The sequence below is a fragment of the Aquarana catesbeiana genome, linkage group LG08 (assembly GCF_042186555.1).
Source record: "Aquarana catesbeiana isolate 2022-GZ linkage group LG08, ASM4218655v1, whole genome shotgun sequence".
Lineage (NCBI taxonomy): Eukaryota > Metazoa > Chordata > Amphibia > Anura > Ranidae > Aquarana > Aquarana catesbeiana.
The window spans coordinates 141,241,977-141,269,010 of record NC_133331.1 but is presented as its reverse complement, the minus strand read 5'-3'; the positions used below and the strand labels follow the sequence as shown (position 1 = coordinate 141,269,010).

The 27,034-nt window shown below is 40.3% G+C and overlaps 1 protein-coding gene across 10 annotated transcripts in view; it reads left to right on the top strand.

Moving 5' to 3' along the window:
- SORBS1 (sorbin and SH3 domain containing 1) overlaps positions 1-27,034 on the top strand; it is a 211,188-nt gene that overhangs the window by 112,069 nt on the left and 72,085 nt on the right. For all 10 annotated transcript variants that reach the window (XM_073596488.1, XM_073596489.1, XM_073596490.1 and 7 more), the window contains 3 exons: positions 631-696; positions 8,574-8,666; positions 17,172-17,209. In XM_073596488.1, coding sequence (XP_073452589.1) covers positions 631-696; positions 8,574-8,666; positions 17,172-17,209 — 197 coding nt within the window. The remainder of the gene's footprint in view (positions 1-630; positions 697-8,573; positions 8,667-17,171; positions 17,210-27,034) is intronic.

Sequence of the window (27,034 nt, the reverse complement as noted above, 5' to 3'; positions counted from 1 at the left end):
CAAAGTACTTCTTTGTCAGGGATCATTAGTCGTTTTGTAATGAATAGAAATACTGTATGTATTCCTTGGCTGAACCTTTATCTCATTATCCTGCACTGCCATCATGGAATTTCAGCCATTTGTAAATGTGGTATGTACCCTTGGCCTTAACGCAAAGTAAATGAAAGCACTATTTACTATCTGCCTTTTTCTGCAAAGATCAGTATTTTCCAAGCTTCTGTCCTATCTTAGTTAATGTAATGAAGTTAAATTGCTGTTTTCCAGGTGACCCCAACAGGTCAAAAAAATGCCTTCTAGAATACAGGTGACCGGCCTGTATTCATGTAGAAGCCTGCCTGGTCGTGTTAGGGCTTCCTTTAGATCTTAACTACAAATCTCTGAACCATTTTTTTTGGACTAATCTAAACTGTAATTCTTTACAATTCTTTGCATGCCTGCTTCATGCCTCCCACTATATAGTATGGGACATGCTTTTGCTTGTTATCCCCCCTTTTTTTTATTCTTTTCCTCCTGGTGCAGATGCAAATCTTCTACTTGTGTGTTATTTCCAAATTCATTCTCCTTGTGATATCTTTTCTCTGTTTCTCTCTCTTTTTTCATCTCCTTATTTCATCCTCTGCTTTTCATCAGCCTCCAAAAAAGATATGGGATTATACTCCGGGGGATTGCTCTATCCTCAAAGTAGAGGATAGGAAGGTAATAACGCTCTCTTAATTCTCTCCAAAAAAGACTGCTGCAGCATCTAATATGTGTTTGTGCATGTAGTAAGCTTACATTTTGAGTGTGCTTATAGTGCAGCTTCTGAGCTACTCTGTGCAACTCGCATTTAAAGCAAAGTACACAACTTTTCTGACTTTGTCATTTTGTGGTTTCAGAGTCTGAGAAGTATAGATAAAGCTAGTCCATACTAGGAATAAAATCTACCATGACAGGCTAAGGACACCACTCCTGGTTTATGTACATCAAAAGATTTGCGAAGTTTGATGGAGCAATATTGTTAACCTCGAAGTGCATTGTACTAGGATAAAGATATCCTATTATTGAATACTGAGTAGGCAAGGGCTCTGTGAGCTCTTCAAATCCCACTCACAATCTTCCAACCCAGCCCTACTGGTACCTGTCACATTATTCATGATATCAAGTTCTACAGTCATTTCTATGCTGCAGATTGAGCCAGAGACATAATTATTAAAAAAAAAAAAAAAGTGGCCTAGTTTGATAGCCACATTAATTAATTTACATTTATCAGGTTCTGGTAATAAAGTGAGGATGTAAATGAAGACAAAATCATCAAAAAATGTAAACAATATCAGGTTGTGTCCACTCCATTTGGACTCCAAAAGTCCCTGTATTGAAGTATAAAGCTCCGGCACAAAACCAATATCATTTGTTAAACAATCTGATAGCTTTGAAATAGAGTGGTTTTGATTTTTGCACAGATCACACAACCTGAGTTTGGCAAGAACTACAGTAGTATAGTTCTTACAATACATATAAATCACTGGCTTTTTTTTTTTTTTGCCAACTCTATATCCAAAAACAAATTAGGTAAGCTATTTTGTGGCTGGTTTTAAGTTTTATGTTTTCCTGTGTAATTCCTTTTAACTAGAGTTTATTTTATTATTTTAGCTGAAATGCTGCTTGAATCGTGAAACATCCTAAATATTTTATAATTACCATCAATTTATAATTAACTTTTATTTTCAAATGACCCTGGTGTTTCAGTCCCAAAAATATTGTTCTACATATAATAACAGATGCCTGCACATAACTCTCTTCGGTTGATATTCTGCTATGCTGCCCCCAGGAGCTAGTTACTGGTTTACAGAAAGGCTTGTCATACTGCCATTTCTTGTTGCAGTATTGTAGACCTGTCCAAGCTTCAACTTTATTATAAGTGGAAAGTTGGTTCCAGGTTTAAGGGGCTCCTGGTGCACATAGTGGATGAATATCAAGCTAATAGCAATATGGGCTGCTGCTGGATTTTTTCATAGACCACTTGCTTTTAATGGCTTTATAATAAGACAGATGGACTGTTAAAGAAAAGCTGTAATAAGAGAGAGACATAGAATGCCATTGCTTCTTGTTTTATTACTTTGAGTCTCTAACCCAGAACATGCATGCAGCAGGTGAAGTCTTGTTCCAGCTCACTGATTACAAAGCAAGAGAACCAGCTTGACAGCCAGGCAGATAGGATTTTCAGAAGGCGGTTATCAATCGTAGCTCACATATATCTCAAATGACAGGTTTCTAGTATGGTAAATAGTAGCTTAATATTCTCTGTTTATTACTGAACTTTTGTCATCCGGCAGTTTGCATAGTTTGTGACACCAGTATCCTTTAATGTAAACCACAGGTGTACAAATTAAGATGAGGAATTAAATCCACAGAAAAAAAAACAACAGTACTGGAAGAAACCTTTTCAGTACAACAAATAACCTTGCTATATAAAAAAAAATATCTATTAGGCCCTTAATTTTGTTATGTATCTTAAACAAAATGATATAAATAAATTAAACTAAGTAGGAACACGTGGTCAGTGTTCTTGTAGAAGAAATGCAGGCAGATGCCATGCTTTACAAATTACTTGTCTTTTGAAAAACAATAACCACCAGTGAACAATTCAAAGTTCATTCTGCTGACTGGTGTACAGTGCCTAACGTGGCTGTTAGCAGTGCAGAGTCCAGGGTAGTCATAAATGTGCCATGGTTGGTATAAGCAACCAGAATACCAAACCAAAATCGTGAATGCGTAAATTGTTACATATGAATAAACCTATACTGTAGAGGTTCCAAGGCTTTGGCCAACTTTGCCCAGTTCTGACAAAACCATACTAAACGTGCATGGTCATACTCACTTATCATAAATGGCATTTAACAATTATGATTGGTGGCATTTTCGTATTTCAGGCTGTTTGTTGGTGTTGTTACTCAAGGACTAGTTACATAACAATTTTTGGTTTTAGCCTTTATCACCAAATGTATTTACCTTGAAGTTAAACTTGAAGGATCTAGGATATTCTTTTCTCCTACATTTTGATTTTTATGAAGTACTCTTAAAGGAAACCTATACTTAAAGCAGAACTAAACCTTCTATCCTTTTCAGCTAAGAAAGCTGCCATCTTGGCCTCTGTTCGATCTGCAACTTCCATGGGTACTGTACATGTGATTAGTTATGACACCTGACATTTGATGGTGTGATAGTTTGGCTGAAGGTAGAAGTAAATATGACGACTAGCATTCCCGGCATGCCGTGAATGTACTTGTTTCTTTAAACTGTTAAATCGATGGGTTTAGTTCTACCTTAAAAAATATGTGAGGTGTCATTGCCTCCTTCTAAAAATGCCAATAGTCTGGCTGTCATGGTGACTATGTGGTGTCAATACTTCTGAGCTACATACCCAAAAGTATGTAGATAAAGAGTTATGGGGTTGATTTAGCAAAGGCAAATAGGCTGTTCACTTTGCATTTTTTTCCCCAGCACTTAGTGTGAAATTCCACTTTGTATAGAACAGCCAGTCGTGCAAAAAAAGTACTGGTATTTTGCTTGCACATGATTAGATGATGGCAATCAGCAGAGCTTCATCTCATTCACTAAGCTATAGGACAATTCCCTTCCCTTAAGTGAACAGCCTCTTTGCCTTTAGTAAATCAACCCAAGTACTTCACTCACTCCATTCTTTTTTTGGGTCATTCAGAAAGTACTGATCAGTATTAACAAAACAGCCCAACAATCAGCATTTTTAGGTGGTCCAGCAACAACAGCCTTCGTATTGCTCTTATGCTTCTTATAAAGTATATCTATAGCCCAAACTTTTTTTTTTTCAATTTGGATGGAGTGGGGAAGGAATAGGACTCCCATCAGCTTTTACTGCCATTGAAGGCTCCATTCAAGATATTCTCCACAACTCGTGGTCCCCAGAACAGGAAGTTAGAGGAAATCTCTCTAACAGCAGCAGAAACCGAAGTAAAAATAGAGTGGTGCCAGAGAAAGATCAACTGATCCATCAAGTCTGCCAGTTTTTGTTTTATTTTTTGTTGTTTTTTGGGTACCTTCTTTTCTTATATAATTTTTTGTCTGAGTTTAGTATAAGGTAAGTAGGGGAATGCTAGAAACTCTGTCAGTTTTCTGGCGTTGTCTTCTTTGTTGTCTTTCTATTGTTTTCTTTCTATTGTTTCCTTGTTGCAGATTTTCCCTAACATCAAATCTGGTAAAATGTCCCCAGAACAGAAAGTGGGGGTGGAAGCCAGCTAAATCTAGCCATACACCTTACAAGCACTGTCTCCTTTACCTAAACTATGCAATATGAGGAGAAAAATAATCAACCCATTATCAAATTAGGCAGGCACTACATAGTTGATAGTAGATCTTTAAGTGGAACTACACTGCATCTGAGCACCACAAACCAAAAATGCTATTTAATTCATTTTTAATATTCAAAGCAAACTCCCCCATCCATCCATGTGTCCTTGATTTATTTTGCTGAGAAAAACACCTCCTAGCATTGCTGGCTGTGGGGGATGTAAAGAGGGACAGATGATTTATATAGCATTTACTTGGAATCAGAAAACAAAATAATTGTAGCGCTAATATGAGAATAAATAAGATGGCCTAAGAAGACCATTACATCATCAAAACAAACTCAAAAAAAGGCAACAGAAAAATGCATCCAACAAACTGAAAGTCCTCAGTGGATGTGTGACTCCTATAAATTAGTGACAGTCCTGCAAATGTGACTTCATAGGTATATCAGTGTGCACTTGACATCTGTAATGGAAGGAACGCCACCAACAGGGAGGCTTACCGGAATGTTTTGTCTGGGGGCGATGTTCAAGGAGACGAAACGCGTCACTAATGAGGACTGTCACTAATTTATAGGAGTCACAGATCCACTGAGGACTTTCATTTTGTTGGATGCATTTTTCTTAATGAACCTTTTTTTGAGTTTGTTTTGATGACGTAATGGTCTTCTTAGGCCATCTTATTTATTCTCATATTAGCGCTACACTTATTTTGTTTTCTGATTTATGCACATATCGTACTGGCCGTGTTAGCTGTTTATCCTTTGGGGCAGTGCGGAATTATTTGTTTTATTTACTTGGAATCCTTCTGCCCCTATCCCAGGCATGGATGTGCTTGGCTAAGAAAACCACCTAGGATGTATGACATCATTTGCCTTGGCCTGGAAACAAGAAAGTAACTGAAGAAATGTACAAAAAAGTTTAAAATATGTAAATATGATATACTTTCCGATCTGTTTACTAATACTAGCAGCATACAAATAGTTAATATTGATTGAGAGAGTGAAGTTCTGCTTCAAGGATATTGTACAGTCAGATTGTATAGTGGATGGTATAAAGGATCCCCAGAAGGCAGTTAAATGTCTGGGGACAAGACCGGCATTCCAACCTTTCACCATTCCATCCAAAGGTTTAAAGAAAAATGTAGGTATAGATTCACTTTATGGAAAACAACCAAAAATGAGGGATACTAAATGTCTATTGTGGTGTGTGTGTATATATATATCAATATGGTGTACTGCCTTTTAATTTGAGCATATACAGACAAAAAGAAGGGTGGTCTTTGCACTGTGGAGGCAAAGCCTCCATAGATTAACTTTAATCTCTCTTTACCCCATTTTGTGTATGTGTAATGTTTATTAACACAAATTTAGTAGTTGGTTGAGTCAGTGTATTTATTAAGTGTTAGTTTCAGTGCTTTGTGCTTCTAAATGTTGAATTTTTCATTTTATTTGTTCTTGGATGTCTGCCCCACAGTCATCTGTCTGTTTCCAGTCCAGTTGTACCCATTTTAGACTTTTGGTAGTGTTGAATAGCATATTTTTTAAGATATCACTTATTACATGTAGGGCTAAATGTGTGGTTACACAAGAACACCTAAATAAAGTGTAAATAATAATGCATATTCATCCAGTAAGTGTGTTCATTTACACTTTGATGAAAATTGTCCTCCTAAGGAGAATATTATTATACAGGATTTATATAGCACCAACAATTTGCACAGTGCTTTAAAACACAAGGGCAAACAGTACATTTACAATACCATTTAATACAGGAGCAATCAGAGGGCCCTGCTCGTTAGATATGAGTTTCTGTGCTGCATGAGTTTAATGCAATGCTCCCAAAGTATGAGAAATGCACCACTGATTTAGGTTAGGTGTCGTCACTATGGGGGGGGGGGGGGTACATTTCTCATCAAAGCTCTCTGTATCAGTGTAAGACCTGTAAGTCCAAATTATTTTAATATTTCTACTAACAATAGCTTTCGTGTTACCTTGATAATAAAATGACTTCCAATATAGGACAGTCACAAAGAAAGTGAATAGTGATGGAAAAAAAAAAGTACAGATTTTTATACTTTTTACCAAAACTGTCTCCACATTTCCCACTGTTTAGCCCTAAACAGACACATTTTGTCTCTTTTCTTTTTTTATTTATTTTTTGCATCTCTGAAGATGGATTTAGTCATGATCTTCAGGTAGATAAATTAACAGTCCACATGTATGTGGATGCCATCTGACCACAGCAACACATGATCCTGTGATGAAAAAGCAGTTGGCCTTGTTGGATAATTTCATCCAATCACTATTTTTTCCCCCAAGACAAGCCAGTGTTCTTGTCAGAGCATCACCTAAATAGTCCCGCTGCTAGAAGCTAAGTAGCCCGGCAGACATCTTCATGTACCAGCCAGTAAGAAGTAAATCTTTGGATGGGCTGCATAATGAACAACACATTCAGTATTATGGCCAACTTGGATGAGGACCTATTTCTGCACTGATTATTACACCTCCCAGATTTCTGACTCAAGTGGGTTTCTGGATATTATTGCTCTTTGCATTTCATTGTTAAATTAAATCAATGTCACAGTTGATCTTATGATAGTTATTCTATTCATTGCTCCTTGTTTATGCAACAACTGAAAATAAGCATTTGATAGTTAAGATGCAGAAAAATAAGGACAGCTGCAGTTTGACTTTAAAAGAGAGTGCTTATTCCACCATAAAATACAGCAAAAATGTCTGCAGTAAAGAACTATAGATTGTGGTTTTCTTTCCTACAACCAGGGGTTGCAGGAAAGAAAATCGCTCGATTCTCCCATCAACACGGTGCCGTGGAGCTATTGTGTTTTCTATGGCGGGGATGGGGGGAGGGGGGCGGAAAGCTGTCCCTGAAGGGATCACACAATGATCAATGATTACTGCTAGAGGCTATAGCCACTGGGAATAATTGCATGCTAAAAAATCTGACATGCTGGTTGTAAAAAAAGAAAACTAAGAGAATAAGGATCTCTTAAGAGGGCAAAAAGACGCCTGAAACACTATCTGAAAAAGCAGATCGAAGTTTATTTTACAAAATTATAAACACCACACAAATTAGATACTACAAACAACACACAAAGCGAGCTATGGTAGGTGACTATCACAGACCCTGTTAAAAAAATGACAACGTTGTCGTTAAAAACAAGGAAGCCGCTGCTATGCATACCACATACAAACACCATTCACCACTCACAGACACTGATGGTATAGTATTAATCCAAATTTTCAAAGCAACTGCTTGTAAAGTTCTGTGAGCCACTCTTCAGAGGCGCGGTATAACGGGAATGTGGTTATGTGTAGATGGAGAGAATGAGGAAAGTCCATAAATAGAACTGGTTCAACACGGTAAGTAGATCAAGGAAGGACCGGAGCCAGTAAATATTAGCCCAGGGAGACACTAACCTTATTGGAATTAGTCATAAATGTGGCAGAGTAGCAGCTGTATTAATGGCAGAAGCAAGCAGGGGGAGTATAAGCAGCTAGAGGAGCATATTAACATAGATTGAAGTGATACATCTCTCACCAACTGGTCGACATCCAGCGTCCGCAGACCGCAGTACTTAACCCCAGAGGATGACTAGGAGTGTTAGTCCGTTTTGAGCCACCTTCCTGCCAAGAAATCAATGTCCTCGCTGTGTAGTTTTCGACGTTAGTCATAACCATGCAGGTTTAGAGAAAGTCGGTCATCAGCTGTTTGGTCCCAGCTGATCCTCCATCCATGGACATGCTGGTTGTACCCAAGTCGATTGATGGACTGACTTTGGCCTTTGATTGGTCCCTACTGAACCAGCCGAGATTCGATCTATCTATGGCCAGGTTAAGACTATCTCAAGACAGGCAAACGTCTTACCAAGAGCCAACAGTGGTGAGATATCTGCTCCATCAAATTCATTTTGCGTGCAAATGTTTTTCCAAAGGATAAAAGGGAACAGCATTTGTCTGCTTACTTAGGTATCTTTCACAAGGTACAATATCAAGTACTCCCTGGAAAGCCCATATACCGCCCAATTATTGCAAGTAATACTAGAATCTGTCACAATGCGAAGACTGTGCCATGTATGATCACCCCATATCTGTATTGAACAATGTTAAATGTTTGATTGAATGTAATCTTGTTATTTTTGTTTGTTATGCAATTATTCTGCTACACTGTATATTGTTTCAGTGTGCCTCGTATATCATCCTCTGAGAGTTCTGTAACGTGTTCTTAATTGTCTTGTTCTTCTTTAACTAGACTGAGCTAGAGAAAGACCTCTATCAGTACGAGTCTGAGTTAGAGGCAGATTTAGAGAGAATGGACAAGTTTATTAAAGCCTCTGATAAAAGGGTATGAACGTTTCTTTATTCTGCCATTAGCTTGCCTATGGAAATATATAAGTGTCTGCAAGAATGAGAGAATGAAGAGAAGCTCTTTTCATAACATCACTAATCTCAGCTGCAACCTGGCCTGTGGAATGTGCGGAGACAATGTCATGTTTTCCATCGCTCTGTATGCAGTAATCTCCTGCCTCCAATGTGACGTACATTCCATGTAGTCATAGGATTCTGCAGTAACAAGGCTGTGCATGTGTAAAAACCAGAGTACTGTAACATCTGCCTGGCATGCTCTCATAGGCCTTCGTCCCACTACACATGAAGGTGCATGCTTTTGTAGAACCAGACAACCACTTATTCATAGCTTCTTTAAGAGGCTTTAGAACAAAGGAAAATAGTTTTCTTAATTATAAAAAAAAAACCTTCTTTGTGATCTATATACAGTTAAAACTGATATTACTGCAATTGGCCTTTCCTACATAAACAACAAATAATATCAGATAAAAAAGAAAGATGTTTGCATTGAAGGGGCGAAGGATGGAAGCTGAAGGTGTCAAAATAGGAAGACAACTTCAGACAAGGTCAAAACCAGAATAGAACCAAGATCTTTATTCATCTTCAGCCACATCCGTACACTTACTTTTGGATAATGAGTATATATTGTCCCATTAGAACTGAACTAATGAGTCGCTTTTCAAAAGGAAAAAAAAGGAAAGGAAAAAAATTAACAGTACAGATAAAGTTCTCTTAAGACAGAGGGATTAGTAAGATGTCACATTTTAGACAGTGAGATTAGCTGATTCAAATACAGATTGCAGTTACTACCAGTTATTTGTTGGGCTGCAATGAATGACTTTCGGCAGGCTATACATGATTCTTTTTTTTTTTTTTTTTTCTTGCAGTCTGTGGGATGAACAAAAAAAAGGGCCGATTCCTCCATTCACACATTCAAGGTGGATGAGGGAATCCTTCCCGTTGATCTATTGTATTCTGACAGCATGTACATTTCCCAGGAATACAGTCAGAATACAATAACATAAGCCCGACTGGCTGCTTGCACACAAGTCGATCAATAGATCAACTTGTGTACAACCAGCCTGCACATACATGGATTGAAATCTGGCTGGTCCCTACTGGACTGGCTGAATTTCTTGCCATATATGGCCAGCTTTTATTGTCACTTCTAAGAACCAAGGTGCAGCAACTGATAAGCAGTTCATTTTATACCAATCAAAATCAGTCAGTAGTTTAGCCATTCTTCTGGTCATATACCAGCACATTTCATGAGTGCATATGGCCAAATGTGTAAAATGTGGTGCCTGAAGTCATTCTTATAATTATGCTGATCATAATAGATCAGTAACTGCATTGTCACTGAATGCAAATGCAGAGATCTTATACTGTAAGAATTTATTAAATAAGTTCTTCCAAACATCAGAAGTACTGGTGTCTGAATGTTGGAAACCATCTATTTGACAAAGCTTAGGTTGTTCTTTTTCTTGTGTGTTTCATCTATCGATCTGCTGAGGCCTAATGACAGTAATATTTCAACTTGAACAATACCACTTATTATTCTTAGTGAACCACCTAATAAAATACTTGTAAATAGACAACTCTTATGCTAGGTTCACACTTGTGTGGGTGGTTGCGGGTACAGGACAGTTCCTACACCTGCAGCCAAACTGCGCTGCTCCTTTGCAGATACACGGGCTGCCATTCATTCTTAATGGCACCCCCCACACATCTGAAAATGCAGTATGTTTTCAGTTGCGGGAAATCGCATGGTGTAAAAGCACCATGTGATTTCCCTTTGGCTTTGTTTTAGGAGGTGCAGGAACCATTTTACTGTATGAAACACAGGGCCATCGTGCCTGCGCAAATGTGGCTTGCAGAGCTGCTGAGGTGTGAACCTAGCCTGACTATATCTATTGTTTATTAAAAATGTGACACTAGCTCACAGGAAGATTTATGCTAGTCAGCTGTTTTCAGGTCTCTTTTCCGTAGCGCTTACGGTCTAAACTAACCTTTACGTATTCACCAAAGATTACCATTCAAGGAACCCAAAAAAATTGGAAAGCAGGTTTACTAGATGAAAACCAATTTCACCAATGTGTAAATTGGGGTCTCCTTGCTGAGAAAATTACAGATGTCCTTTAATGACATGCACTCTACGCTGCAATGTTCCTAACTTGTCATTCTAGACTTTAAGATTGTAATTTGTAAAAAACAAAGCTGTTGAGATTCTATCTCAAAGTACGTTTGATAGCATGCAACAAAATAAAAAATTAGAAGAGCACTTAAAGCCTAATTACTTTCATCTCTTGCAAAATCAATTTGTCAAGTGCTCAACTAAGCAAGTCTAATTTGCTATTTGTGTTACAAGTAATACATTTTGGTTCTACAAGGGGCACCGAGATTGTACAATGTGTATCTGCTCAGTTGTGCTGTCTTGCTTTTTGCTGATCTTTGCTTCCAAGACTTTGGCTGAGCCATACTTTTCTTTTATCATTGGCTTTTGGACATATAAAGATGTATGTTGTGTAATATTTTGTAACACGCCTGTCATTATGCCATTATTTACTTCATATTTTGCTAAATGTTTCTGATGCTTGATGATCTGTATGTTCCCCTTACATGTATGTACACACATTGATGTGTGTAAAGTGATCACTGCTCTCCTGTCCAGCCTGTGCAATCAAAGAGTAAGGAGTGGCCTCAGCCTAGATGTCTCTGCAAAACCATGCCCTCTGACATGTTTTGCCCTGCCTATGACTAAGCCTGGTGGGCTGGGTGAAATGCGTAAGTGGGGGTGTTTTGGTGGAGACATGTAGGCTGAGGCCACTCCTTTGATTGCATGTGCTGGATGGGAGAGCACAGATCATTTTACACACATAAAGCTTTACTCTCTGGATTGGTACATAGATACGTTGGCACCCCCGCTTTCCCGAGGATCAAGGGAAGAGGCGCCTCTTTTGCTTTGAGCGGTGCCATAAGCATTACTAACTTTCCCATACTGAGTTACATAGCCAAATCACCCCAATACTATGTCATAGACAGATGCTGAATCACTGACTTAGACATTTTAAAAGCCCAATGAAAACAATTCTAGTGATCTTGGCTCTGAACCATGCATAATCACGTACACTTTCCTGCTGTATTTTCCATTATGTAAACAATACAAATTGAACTTGATCAACCAGATTTGTGCTAAGGCTCCATGCACACTAGACATTAAAAAAACGCTAAAAAAATCACCAATGTCAAGCGTTTTTTGCTGGCGTTTTTGCAGTGTTTAGGAGCATTTGCAAAAGTGTTTTGGAGTGGCATTGTTTCTGTTAAGGAGCGAGAGGCCCTCGTGTCCTTAACAACGGATGACTTATCAGCTGTCAGGGGGGTTCCCCCTGACAGCTGAATGTAAACAAAATAATTGGTGGCAATAAAAATTGAACAATAAACATTGTGGCGGACCTCCTGCCAATTTTAAGAGAAACCCCATGCCAAAATTTTAAAGATAAAGGGCGTGAGGGTCCTCCCAAAATCCATACCAGACTAGGGTTGCCACCTGTCCGGGATTCACCCAGACAGTTTGGGTTTGGAATCATGCGTTCGGGTTTCAGACCGCCTGAAACCTGGACACATTATTCAGACCAGACTATGGCTTTCCAGCAGGGTTGCTGGCTGCAGTTGTGTAAGCCGAGAGTGTCTGTTACACTCTCTTTCACACTGCTCAAAGCCAGCACTAACAATTACACCTCCCCCCCACACAGGCAGGAGAGGAGAAAAGGCTTGATCTGCTCCTTTTCTTCCACCCTACAACTCTGTGTCTGCCCACACTCCAGCAGCCTCAGCTACATCTGGATAAGTGGTGCTGACTGCCAAGGGGTAAGTGAGCTCACCATCCATTCTGTCTGTGACTGAAATCTCCCCCCTCTCTCTCTCCTGCCTCTGAGTGAGTACACTAAGGCAAATCAGGGTTCTCAGAGCACCCCTTACATCAAAGTTCCCCTTTACACCAAGCGCCAGAGTGTACCCCCTTACATCAGAGTCCTCTCCGTACATCAGAGTTCTCAGTGTTCCCCCTTAGATCAGGGTTCCCAGAGCATCCCTTATGTTAGAGTTCTCCCTTACAGCAGAGTCCCCCCCTTACAGTGTAAGGGAACTCTGCAAGTTCAGATGTAAAGGGGGAACTCTGTGGACTCTGATGTAAAGGGGGACTCTTGTGATTAATTTCATTTGATTAGAAATGTTATTTAATTTCAAAATATATGTATAGTTCATACTATAAAAAAAGATTGCTGTGCGCCGCTAAAGTGTTCGGGTCTGACTTGAAGAAAAGGTGGCAACTCTATACCAGACCCTGATCCGAGCATGCAGTCTGGCAAGCCAGGAAAGGGGGGGGGCAAGCGAGCGGCCAACCCCCTCCTAAACCATACCAGGCCACATGCCCTCAACATAGGGGGGGTGCTTTGAGGTAAGGGGGCTCTCCCCCCAATGTCCCCTGGTGTAGATCCATCGTCAATCACGATGAACACTGGCCGCCGACCCGGAAAAAAAAAGTCCACGCCCAAAAATTGCTCCTGCTGTCTGACAGCTCAGCCGCCTCCCACCGCTAAATAAACTAAGGGGTGTGCTGGTCGATTATGTCACAAGGGGGCGGGTCACCCAAGCACTATTCATCAGTTTCTGAAAGTGCACTATTCAGTAATTAACCACTTCAGCTCCGGAAGGATTTACCCCCGTCCTGACCAGAGCATTTTTTGCGATTCTGCATTGCGTCGCTTTAGCTGACGTTGTACCCAAACAAAATTGACGTCCTTTTTTTCCCACAAATAGAGCTTTCTTTTGGGGGTATTTGATCACCTCTGCGGTTTTTATTTTTTGCGCTAGAAACAAAAAAAAAAGCGACAATTTTGAAAAAAAAAAACAACAATATTTTACACTGTTAGCTATAATAAATATCCCAAAAAAATATAAAAAAACTAATTTCTTCCACAGTTTAGGCCGATATGTACTCTTCTACATATTTTTGGTAAAAAAAATCGCAATAAGTGTATATTGATTGGTTTGCACAAAAGTTATAGTGTCTACAAAATGGGGGATAGATTTATGGCATTTTTATTTAATTTTTTTTTTTTTACTAGTAATGGCGGCAATCTGCGATTTTTATCGGGACTGCAACATTATGGCGGACAAATGTTGACACTATTTTGAGATCATTGTCATTTATACAGCGATCAGAGCTACAAATAGCCACTGATTACTGTATAAATGACACTGGCAGGGAAGGGGTTAAACACTAGGGGCGATCAAGGGGTTCAATGTGTCCTAGGGAGTGATTCTAACTGGGGGGGGATGGGCTCACTACAACATGACATAGATCACTGCTCCTGATGACAGGGAGCAGTAGATCCCTGTCATGTTGCTAGGCAGAACAGGGAAATGCCTTGTTTACATAGGCATCTCCATGTTCTACCTCTCCTCGCTGCAATCGTGGGCTGCCGGCGAACATCAAGTTTGTGGGACCCGTGGGCACCATCCCGCGGTGCGCGGTGGGCACGCGCCCAATAGGTAGCAAATTCAAAGGGACGTACAGGTACGCCCATTTGCCTACTTATGCCATTCTGCCAACATATATGTGTCTGCGGCGGTTGGCAAATGGTTAAACCAGAAAAGGTTTTCAGAACTGCTGTATCTTTGGTAAAAAGGCATGGTATGTGCCTAGCAATGTCCCTAAGCCAAAGCTTAAGACAAGGGTTTTGCCAGGATTTGATCTCCTGGCATCCTTTATAAAACAAAAGGTCAATTAAAGCTTTCACACAAGGATACAGAGCTTCTTTTAAAAAAAAAGATCCTTGTTCTGCTGTGTAAGGCAGGCCATACACTGTTTGAATCTCAGCCGGTTCTGCAGGAACTAGCCGAGATTTGAACCATGTGTGGGCAGGCTGAATGTACCAAGTTCATCGATCTATCAACTTGGGTACAACCGGCATGCCAGGTTTTACCTTTAATTATCACTAGCGATAACCACCATCTTCTGGACAATGGCTCGGCAGGAGGGATTCCTGCATCAACACTATCTGGAAATCAAGCAAATTTGCAGGAAAGAAATTAGCTCCTTGTATGGCTGGCCTTCGTTTTGCAAATTCAGCTTATTGTGGTGTTAGTATTATTGTAATCCTTGTTAATGTCCTCTTTATATTTTAATCTCCCTCAAAAAAGTTTTCCCTTATTGAATTTTTTTTCTAGTTTTAGGTGTAGAGTGGGAAAGGGTTAATCTGTCAATTTTTTTTTTTTTTTTTTGCTGGATAAATTCACCTAACTTCTTGACTGTTCTTTGCTAGTGTTCAACCTATTGCTCCACTAAGTTCTGGTTTAATGACATGGTGGAACACTTCTAGACTATATGGTAGTAATACCATCTCCAGCACAGCATATGTAAAAATGTAACATGAAACTTGTATTTGTGTATTCTGATATTTCACAGCTGTTTTATTAAGAAAAGTATCATATTTTTCATACCTGAATAGTACATATCATTCTTGCCATATAATCATAGTCCGATAGTTAAAGCAGCATACCTGGAGCAGTAACCTAAATATATTAGCATTATCAGCAGACATTTTTATAACTGAAAGGATTAGTAAATATTGAGCAATGGTAGAATGGATAACTGAAGGGTGAACTTGATAACCTATGGTAAATATGAAGTCTAAAATAAATTAATAATAATAATAAAAGAAAAACTGCGCTAAAAAGCAAAATACCAAAAAGAACTGCAGCTGCAGCAAAAAAACACAAATATCAATGAGGTAATAACTAAAAAGAATAAAATAAGTGTGCTTGCAATAAAGTGACATAAATCAATATTTACGCAATAAAGTGACATAAATATGTGATCATAGAAATTTATGTGACAACAAAAAAGGATGTGACAACAAAGGATGACCATAGACAGTGATGAAGTTCATAAACTCCTTGAGAGGTATGTGATAAGGTCCATTCATAAACATACAAAGAACGGCAGGTCCAGTGAGGAAGGGTCACACATCCAAATTACATCCACCTTAACCCGCATATGAGGAGAGGGGAAGAGGGATAGGTGAACGTCCAGGCTGAAGGTGAATCCAGGTAACAGTGAAGTCTAAGCCCTTACCGGAACAGGTGGACCTCCTTTAGAGCAAGGTCAGATGCGCTGGCAGATACAGCCCTCTGCAGGGACAGATGGACTCCCCCGTTCCTCAGCAGGGATGGATGAGCTCCCACATCTGGGTCCTCCGAGGTCTGTTGCGTTCCAAGGGCAAGCGACTCCAAGGTATCACTCTGGGGAGAATCACTCATTGGTCCGGAATGGCCGTGAGTGCAGAAATCGCAAAAGACTCCAATGGTGTAGTAAAAAAGGTAAGCCTTTATTGCTCAAAAAAATGGAGGTCCCAGATGTGGGAGCTCATCCATCCCTGCTGAGGAACAGGGGAGTCCATCTGTCCCTGCAGGGGGCTGTATCTGCTTGCGCATCTGACCTTGCTCTAAAGGAGATCCACCTGTTCCGGTAAGGGCTTAGACTTCACTGTTACCTGGATTCACCTTCAGCCTGGACGTTCACCTATCCCTCTTCCCCTCTCCTCATATGCGGGTTCAGGTGGATGTAATTTGGATGTGTGACCCTTCCTCACTGGACCTGCCGTTCTTTGTATGTTTATGAATGGACTTTATCACATACCTCTCAAGGAGTTTATGAACTTCACCACTGTCTATGGTCATCCTTTGTTGTCACATCCTTTTTTGTTGTCACATAAGTTTCTATGATCACATATTTATGTCACTTTATTGCGTAAGTATTGATTTATGTCACTTTATTGCAAGTGCACTTATTTTATTCCCTAAAATAAATTGAAGGGGCTCCTTGTGCCATTATGGACTAGCAACTAATGAGCAAACTAATAAAGGGTTGAATACATTTAAGGCTTTACATAAATATGGTGAAAAATGGTTATATGTATATATTCTCTTTCTGCTGATACTCTTCTGTTTTAATGGCTGAGTGACCTGGTTTGAATAGAGAAGCCATGTGGGAGTGCAGATATCCAGAATTCCAGAAACATTCCCTTATTACTTATACACTTATTACTGAATTACAGAGGGGATTTGATCCTGTACTTCTAATTGGGCACAGTCTGCTTTGACGAGTTTTACGCTTATGTGGGATTGCACCTCTCCTGAAGGAACCGTGTGTGAAAACAATTACAGGCTTGCTATTCTTACTCCAGCTGCTTATCTGTCTGTGCTGTTGGCTGTGTATGCTGTGACTCATTTACACACATAAAAAGAGGCCAGTCATTTTAAGAAACCTTGCACTGTGGCTGCCCGAAATCTGGCTCTCGCTAGGCATAGTGTATACAGTGCCGGGCTAAAGTTTTCACACATTCATGGAGGTAAAGTGGCACAGTGCTAAGGGAACTGAAGGGATATTGTCTGATTTTATTGATCCATATCAATCAGTTCTTTTCTTGGATTCTTGCAGACTGCAGCCGTGAGCCGCCCAGACGATCTTCCATCTTAGTAAGTTTCAATTCTTCTCCTTATTGTTTTCATTTTATGTTTGTGGGTTTATTTGTCTGGTTCTATAACAATTTTTACTTCAAGAAATATCAGTTTTACAAATAGTATCCAATATTAATAAATTAACATGTTAACAACATATTTATGCCAATATTATAATGTTCTCCCTTTTGTATTTTTATCCTAGGGGTAAGAAATGATATGCTAAAGTACTGTTTTTAGTTTTATACTGTTCAGTAAATGAAGTATGTGTTTTTTATTTTAAATATAATTTGACAATAATATTGGTTATGATGTTTGTAGATTGCATTTCTGTGTCATCATCTGTGTCTGTTTCCTGCCCTGTTATATATATATCACTTCCACTTTACATCCTGCTATCCAAATACATATAGCCTCCATCTACTGTCCTGCTATCCAAGTATCAGCTCCACCTTCTGTCTTGCCACCTATATACAGCCTCCACCTAGTGTCCTGTTATTCAGATAGCTCCACCTTTTGTCCTCTGATCCATATACAGCCTCCACCTACTGTCCTGGTATCCAAATAGCTCCCCCTTCTGTGCTGCCATCTATTTACAGCCTCCACTTACTGTCCTATTTTCCATTTTTCAACCTTCTGTTCTGTCATCCATATAAAGTCTCTGCCTACTGTCCTGTTATCCATATATCAGCTCCACTTTCTGCCCTTTCATCCATATATGGCTTCCACCTACTGTCCTGTTATCCACACATCAGCTCCACCATCTGTCCTGTCATCCATATACAACCTCCATCTACTGTCCTGTTATCCATACATCAGCTCCACCATCTGTCCTGTCATCCATATACATCCTCCACCTACTGTCCTGTCATCCATATACAACCTCCACCTACTGTCCTGTTATCCATATATCAGCTTGACCTTTTGTCCTGTCATTCATCTACAGCTCCTACCTTCTTTCCTGTTTTCCATAAATCATCTCCATTTTCTGTCCTGTGATACACGCGCGCCCTCTATCCCCTGTGCTGTTATTCATGAACCACCTCCACCCCTGCCTTGGTATCCGTATATAACACATCCACCTTCTGTCCTCTACATGTGTTTCATCTTCATCATCTCTCCTGTGTACCTCCTCAGCAGCCTACCCTTATAACCATGTAATTTCTCCAATTTCCTGTTATCCATGTACCACCTCCACCCACTGCTTTTATCCATGTACTACCTCCACTTCCTGCCCTGTTACTGGTGTACCACTTCCACCTTCTGTCCCAGCATCCATGTACTTCCTCTTCTGTTATCCATGTCCTACCTCCACTTCCAGCCCTTTTAGCCATGTACCACTTTCACATTTTATCTTGTTAGGTGTGTATTTTTTTCACCATCTGTCCTTGTGTGCACATGAACTGCCTCCTTTCCTGCCCTGGTAAATATATTCCTCCACCTGTTGCCTGTTGTAAACATACCTGCTCCAGCCCTTTCTATCTATGCATCTACCATTCCCATCTGTTCCTCCGTTATATATGTACTAGTTTTACCTTCAGTCTCATTAAGCATGTACTATTTCCACCTCGTGTCCAGTTTTACATGGTTCATTTACACCTTCTATACAAATACTATTCCCATCTCCTGCTCTGTGATACATGTACCCGCTCTGTTTCCATTTTTTCCATGTACCTCCTACACATCCTAACTTGTTATATAACTTCTAAACATCCTACTACCATGTCATCCATAAACCATCTTAACACCCTACTTTGTTGTCCATATACCTCCTTTGCATTCTACCCCGTTTTCTATATACCATCTCAACAACCTACCTTGTTATCCATATACCACATGCTACCTTTTTATCCATATAACCCCTTCTTATTCTTCCTGATTTTCTATATACCATCTCCACATCCTACCTTGTTTTCCATATACCTCCCCCACATTCTACCTTTCTATCCGTATCTCTTCTTCATATCCTACCCTGTTTTCCATATATAACCTCCACATCCTTCCTTTTTATCTATATACCTCCTTCATATCCTACTCAGTTTTCAATATACCACCTCCCTATCCCACCTTTTTTTTACCATATGCCCGCTTCATAGCCTATCCGGGGTTCCATATACCACCTCCACATTCTACCTTTTTATCCATATACCTCCTTCATATCCTACCCAGTTTTTCCTATACCATCTCCACATCCTACCATTTTATCCATATACCACCTCTACATCCTACCTTGTTATCAATATATCACCTCTATATCCTACCCTGTTTTTCATATACATCCTCCTCATCCTACCTTGTTGTCCATATATCTCCTCCACATCCTACCCTGTTTTCCCTAATACCACTTACACATCCTACCTTGTTATTAATATAACTCCTCCAGATCCTACCCTATTTTCCAAGTACCACCTCCACATACTGCCCTGTTAAAAATATACTGTCTACACCCTCTGCCTTATTACACATGTTAGCTCTATCTCTTTCACTGGTATACCTGTACTATGTTTACCCTATTCTTGTCTGCAACCGTTTCACCACCATCACATTCCATATACAACAACTTTGTGTCATATTGCAGCTGCACCATCTCTGCCTCCTGCCCTGCTATACCTGTAGGATCAGTATCCTGTTGTGCATTTACCAGCACTTCTTTTCCTTTTATGCCACCTCTTTTTGGTTAAATGCATACAGGCTGCTTCTACTGCCCAATGAAATAATAATACCCAGTGTGACCCTAATAACAGCTAAAAAATGATATCCTGCTTAAGTGAACTGGTACATATTACTATTTTATTATTAATACTAATTTAGAAAACCATAAAACACGCTTCTTTGTGTACAGCTATGTGATGACTAACAGAAGTGTGTCCTGGTCCTATAATTCTGGTACTTCCTCTGAATTTCAAAAGAGCCAACTTCCCTAAACTATAAACCTTGCTAGAAGATATAAATTGGGATAAAATCTTAGGGCCCTTTCACACTGGGGCGGGCGTCGGCGGTAAAGCACCGCTATTGTAAGCGGCGCTTTACCGTCGGTATGCGGCTGCTAGCGGGGCGGTTTTACCCCCGCTAGCGGCCGAGGAATGGTTAAAAACCACCGCAAAGTGCATTGATTTCAATGGACAGGAGCGGTGAAGGAGCAGTATACCGCTCCTTCACCGCTCCGAAGATGCTGCTAGCAGGACTTTTTTTACCGTCCGTCCAGCGCATCGCTCCAGTGTGAAAGCCCTCGGGGCTTTCACACTGGAATGAAAGCAGCGGCACTTTCGGGTCGGTTTACAGGCGCTATTATTAGCGCAATAGCGCCTGCAAACTACCCCAGTGTGAAAGGGCCCTTAGGAACAAAGAACACAGAGGAGAGATGGGTTCGCTTTAAGAGCATATTAAATAAGGGCATTAGCCAGTGCATCCCACTGGGTAATACATTTAAAAGAGTGAAAAAGTCCTGGATGGCTTAACGCCAATGTTAAAATGCATATAAAAGCAAAAGAGAAGGCCTTCAAATAATACAAGGTTGAGGGATCATCATCAGCATTCAAACTTTATAAAGAATGCAACAAGAAATGTAAGGGTACAATTAGGGCGGCTAAGATAAAATACGAAAGACACATAGTGGAGGAGAGCAAAATAAATCCCAAGAAATTCTTTAAGTATGTAAACAGTAAAAAAGGGAGGACAGACCATATTGACCCCATAAAGTCTAAGGAAAGACATCTGGTTACAAAGGATGGGGAGATGGCGAAGGTATTGAATTAAATTCTCCTCAGTCTTCATGAGGGAATCGGGGGGGCTTCAGTAACCAAAACTGCAGTGTTCATCCTTGTGACACATCACAGGAAGCACCCTCATGGCTAACAGAGGACAGAAATAGAATTAGACTTGGGAAACTTAACATTAATAAATCACCGGGACCGGATGGCTTGCACCCGAGGGTACTTGGGGAACGCAGTCAAGTAATTGCCAGACCATTATTCCTAATTTTTACTGACAGTCTACTGACTGGAATGGTACCAGCGGATTGGAGAAAAGCCAATGTAGCACCAGTATTAAAAAAGGGCCCAAAATACATCCCTGGGAAGTATAGACCAGTTAACCTAACATCAATAGTATGCAAGCTCTTGGAGGGGACTATATACAAGATTTTAGTAATGAAAACGGTATCATTAGCAGTAATCAGCATGGATTCATGAAGAATCGTTCTTGCCAAACCAATCTATTAACCTTCTATGAGGAGGTGAGCTGCCATCTAGATAAAGGAAGGCCCCTAGACGTGGTGTATCTGGATTTTGCAAAAGCATTTCACACAGGATTGAAAACTGGCTGCAAGGGTGAGTTTAGAGAGTGGTGATACATGGGGAATACTCTGAATGGTCAGAGTGGGTAGTGGGGTCCCACAGGGTTCAGTGCTGGGACCAATCCTATTTAATTTGTTCATAAACAACCTGGAGGATGGGGTAAACAGTTCAATCTCTGTATTTGCGGACGATACTAAGTTAAGCAAGGCAATAACTTCTCCGCAGGATGTTGAAACCTTGCAAGAAGATCTGAACAAATTAATGGGATGGGCAACTACATGGCAAATGAGGTTTAATGTAGAAAAATGTAAATAATGCATTTAGGTGGCAAAAATATGAATGCAATCTATACACTAGGGGGAGAATCCCTGGGGGGATCTAGGATGGAAGAGGACCTGGGGGTCCTAGTAGATGATAGGCTCAGCAATGGCATGCAATGCCAAGCTGCTGCTAACAAAGCAAACAGAATATTGGCATGCATTAAGAAAGGGATTGAGTCTAGTTATAAAGTGATAATTCTCCCACTCTACAAGACTCTGGTCTGGCCTTACCTGTAGTATGCTGTCCAGTTCTGGGCACCAGTCCTCAGGAAGGATGTACTGGAAGTGGAGCTAATACAAAGAAGGGCAACAAAGCTAATAAAGGGGCTGGAGGACATTAGTTATGAAGAAAGGTTGTGAGCACTGAACTTATTCTCTCTGGAGAAGAGACGCTTGAGAGGGGATATAATTTCAATTTACAAATACCATACTGGTGACCCCACAATAGGGATAAAACATTTTCGCAGAAGGGAGTTTAACAAGACACCTGGCCACTCATTAAAATTAGAAGAAAAGAGTTTTAATCTTAACCACTTCAGCCCCGGAAGAATTTACCCCCTTCCTGACCAGAGCATTTTTTGTGATTTGGCACTGCGTCGCTTTAACTGACAATTGCGCGGTCGTGCGACGTGGCTCCCAAACAAAATTGACGTTATTTTTTTTCCCACAAATAGAGATTTCTTTTGGTGGTATTTGATCACCTCTGCGGGTTTTATTTTTTGCGCTATAAACAAAAAAATAGCGACAATTTTGAAAAAAAAACACATTATTTTTTACTTTTTGCTATAATAACCCCAAAAAATAATTAAAAAAACATTTTTTTCCTCAGTTTAGGCCGATACATATTCTTCTACATATTTTTGGTAAAAAAAAATCGCAGTAAGCGATTATTGATTGGTTTGCGCAAAAGTTATAGCGTTTACAAAATAGGGGATAGTTTTATGGCATTTTTATTAATAATATTTTTTTTACTAGTAATGGCGGCGATCAGCGATTTTTATTGTGACTGCGACATTATGGCGGACACATCAGACATTTTTGACACATTTTTGAGGCTATTGTCATTTATACTGCAACCAGTTCTATAAAAATGCACTGATTTCTGTGTAAATGACACTGGCAGTGAAGGGGTTAACCACTAGGAGGCGGGGAGGGGTTAAGTCAGTACCAGGTATGTGTTCTAACTGTAGGGGGGATGGGCTAGGTGTGACACGTCACTGATCTCTGCTCCCGATGACAGGGAGCAGAGATCAGTGACGCTGTCAGTAGGCAGAATGGGGAGATACTGTTTACATCAGATTCTCCCCGTTCATCCTCTCCGTGAGGCGATTGCGGTATCCCCGCGGCGATCGAGTCCGCAGGACCTGCGACGCATCTCACGGAGCTCCCGGGCGGCGCGCATGCAATGGCACAGCGGGAAATTCAAATGGGACTTACAGGTACGCCCATTTGCCCAGCCGTGCCATTCTGCCGACGTACATCGGCGTGCGCCGGTCGGGAAGTGGTTAAACTATGTAGAGGGTTCTTTACTGTAAGAGCGGCAAGGATATGGAATTCTCTTCCACAGGCAGTGGTCTCAGTGGGGGGCATCGATAGTTTAAAAAAACTATTAGATAAGCACATGAACGACCGCAACATACAGGTATATACAATGTAATACTGACATATAATCACACACATAGGTTGGACTTGATGGACTTGTGTCCTTTTTTCATCCTCACCTACTATGTAACTATTTAACTATGGCTGGCACAATTGAGGGGTTGATTGCAGTTATACCTTTTATAACACTGAGCTATACTTCTGAACACAAAATTTCTTCACTTAGCAGGTCATATGTAGATAAAATGTATAAACATACAGTACTAGTACAGTTTACATGTGTTAATAGTACGGCTGTAAAGATCTTCTTTTACAGTTTATTAAATTTAGCTTTGAGGGAGATCATGTGGTCGCATTGCAGGCTGACCCCTGTGCAGAAATTGTGTTAGGGAATTCCCGTAAAACAGATAAATGGTATGCCCTTTACATATCGGCATGTCCTGTTGTGTTTACCAAACTGGGCAGTGTCTGTTGGGCGAAGTTCCTGACAGCTATTAATATCTGTGGTGTTCATACGTGATGCACAATTACAGTTCATGCAAATTTGGCTTGTGTGGTGTGTTACTGATTTATAAGTTGTCTCCATACTCTGGAATGTGTGTGTGTTTTGCAATAGAAGTCATTTGAACAAAATTAACATGGTCTGTAAACTGTGACTAGGAGCTTTTGGGATTAGGCTCTATTTAAAAAAAAAAAAGGGCTAAAGAAAGTACTGCTGTAGGTTAAAAACCTATTAAATTGTCCAGGTAAGCAAGCATGGTGCTAAATATGCATGACCTATTTTAAAAGTGAGGTAGATTTAAAGGAATTGTTTCTCAACTTAAGTAGGCCAGTAACTGCATTTAAAAAAAAGATCTGTTCACGGTGAAATCCTTGTGTTATGTATTGTTAAAGACAGCTTGCACCTTGGATTTACTGTGCCATGTGATCTAAATAGAATAATTTTGCAGATTAAAATTTAGACAGTAAACTCTTTTTAGCATCACATCACATCACACCTCTATTTTAATTGTTCCATTTGGAAACGGTAAAACATATGTATATATGTGTCTCTGTGCATATATTTTACAGTCAGCATGTGTGCCCATAGGAGCATGAGTACTACTTTTTACATCATATTGTATAATTTTTTTTTTTCCCAAATCAATGTTTATTGTATACATAAGATAGAATACACAATAGTGATACAGTAATAAAATGTACAAAGTGTAATACAATGCTCTGGTACAGACTATAAGAAATAGCATTGGGGGAGCACATTATACATTAGTACGGTGTAACAAGATAGCATAAACAAACAAAAAACAAAAGATGAACAGCATGGGCGACTAGCCCCGAAATTAACCAAGTGATTATGTATTCAGCACGGTTACCCCGTTTATATAGCGGGCTGTAGTTTCCTTGACATTACAATGCAGTCTAGCGGGCTTATCTGTTAGGGTAGCTGTGAGCCACTGTGCATCTCAGGGTATTTCCTCTATATCAATTGTAGGTCGAGGGTATAAGCCTTGAGGAACTTTGGCAGTGATAATGGGTGTGTGCGGACTCACTAGTTCAGATGCTCTACTGGGGGTTGTTGTTTGGTATCAGTGGTTGGTTGCATGGTAGTATCTTTGGTTAGTTGCCTAATGCCTCTAGATGGGTTAATTTCCTTTAGGATTGCGGTCACCGGAACACTAGCAATCCACAGGTAAGGGTGAGTCTGGTATGCACATTCAGTATACAGAGTGGTCAGTTGAATTGTTAGGGAAAACCTTTTAGGTCAGTTGGGTGGAGGTCAGGTAGAGACGCTCCTCGTGGGAGAGGAGAATGATAATGGACATAATGGACTGGGGCGATAGGAAGCCTAGGGATAGGGTGGTGAGTGACATTTCAGTTTCTGGAAATTGGTAGTAGTATGTTTGTTGTGTATTGAGTGTGTAAAGGGATAGGAGGGAGGAGATGGAGAAAAGGATGACAAGGGGATAGGGTGGACTTTCTCCTCCTCCTCCGACTTGGCCTTGTGATCCTTCGTATATCCCTAAGACAGTAGTTGGGAATATTTGTCGGTTGTTTGAAAGTTATGCCAGCAATACCAGATATTCCTGAATTTCGTGGGCGTGTCTTTGGCTTGGTGTACTAATTCCTCCATTTCTGCCACTTTAATTATGCCTCTAAACCAGTCCGCAATGGTTGGGGGCTTGGAGGACTTCCAGAGAGTTGGGATGCACATTTTTGCAGCGTTTAAAAGGTGCAAATAAAGAGAGCGATGGTAATCCTTTTTTTTTTGGGATGGAGGAGTGGTGTAGGAGCATTTGGGCTGGGGTGCATTCTATCTGGTAGGTGGTAATTGAGAGAGAGTAGTGAGGTGGTGGACCTCTTTCCATAAATTTTGGATTGATGGACATGACCATATGTGGAGTGATTCTTCTCCGTCAGAGCATCTCCAACAATTGGGGGGTATAGTGGGGGAGTTTTTGCGTAGTCTAAGGGGAGTCTTGCACCACCTAGACAAGACTTTAAAGCCATTTTCCTGTGCTGACATGTTAATTGATCCCTTGTGGATATAGGAATAGATGTTTTCTCATTCTTCTTCTGAAAGGTTAATAGAGAGTTCCCTTTTCCACCTACAACTTGCTATGTTAGATTTAGGGTTGTGGTCAGAGAATAGAAGGGAGTATATGTCTGAGATCAAATGTTTGTGGTTCTTTTTTATTACAAATTACTTCGAAGGGTGTGAGCTGAATACTCAGAACGTTTTTGAGGGTGGTTGAGTGTCGGAGTTGGAAGTAAGTCCAGAGCAGGAAGGATTGTCCGGACACTTGCGTGGACAGTTTGGGAAGGGTCAGAAAGGCATCTCAGGAGAAGAAGTGTTCTGCAAGTATATTGGCATGGGGCCAGATGTCTGTAAGGAACGAATCTGATAGGCTGGGTGGGAATTCTGGGTTGTTACGGATTAAGAACATCATGGGCCTGGTGCTGAGGGTTTTGGTGGGGCTTTTTATAAAAAATAAATAAAAATGCAAACCAGCCTCTAAAAAGTAGTATTGTTAGCAAAGTTTATTACTGCTTTAATATCACAGGATCCCAGGAGCCTCTCATGGGGCCCCCTACTGACTCGGTGGCCAGTGGCCATTGGCCAGCGCCCAAATGCATAGTTGTCAACATTTCAAAAATATTTTTAGGGACACTTTTTTTTACCAGTGGTATAATTAGAGTAGCTGACATCCCCTATGTTCCTCTATACATCACAGTAGTAATCACAAAATTAAATGAGTACTAATAATGGCAGAACAAATATGAGGACTGAGAAGATTTCCTTTAGTTGAACTAACAAAAGTGTGCCCATTCTAGAGCTGGTAACATTGAGGATATTCAATATAAATTTGAAAGAACTGTTTTTCTTTGGTAAGAGGCATAGGGGAGGCGTATGGATGATATAAAAGTGGGAAGTATGTGCAGGTGAGGGAGGGGAATCTGGAGGGTATATCAGTGGGAACTATGTACAGGAGAGGAGTGTGGAGGGTATAGCAGTAGGCACTATGTACGGGGTATGACAGTGGGCAGTATGCACAGCAGAGGAGTGTGGAGGGTATGCCAGTGGGCAGTATGTACAGGAGAGGAGTGTGGAGGGTATGATGGGGGCA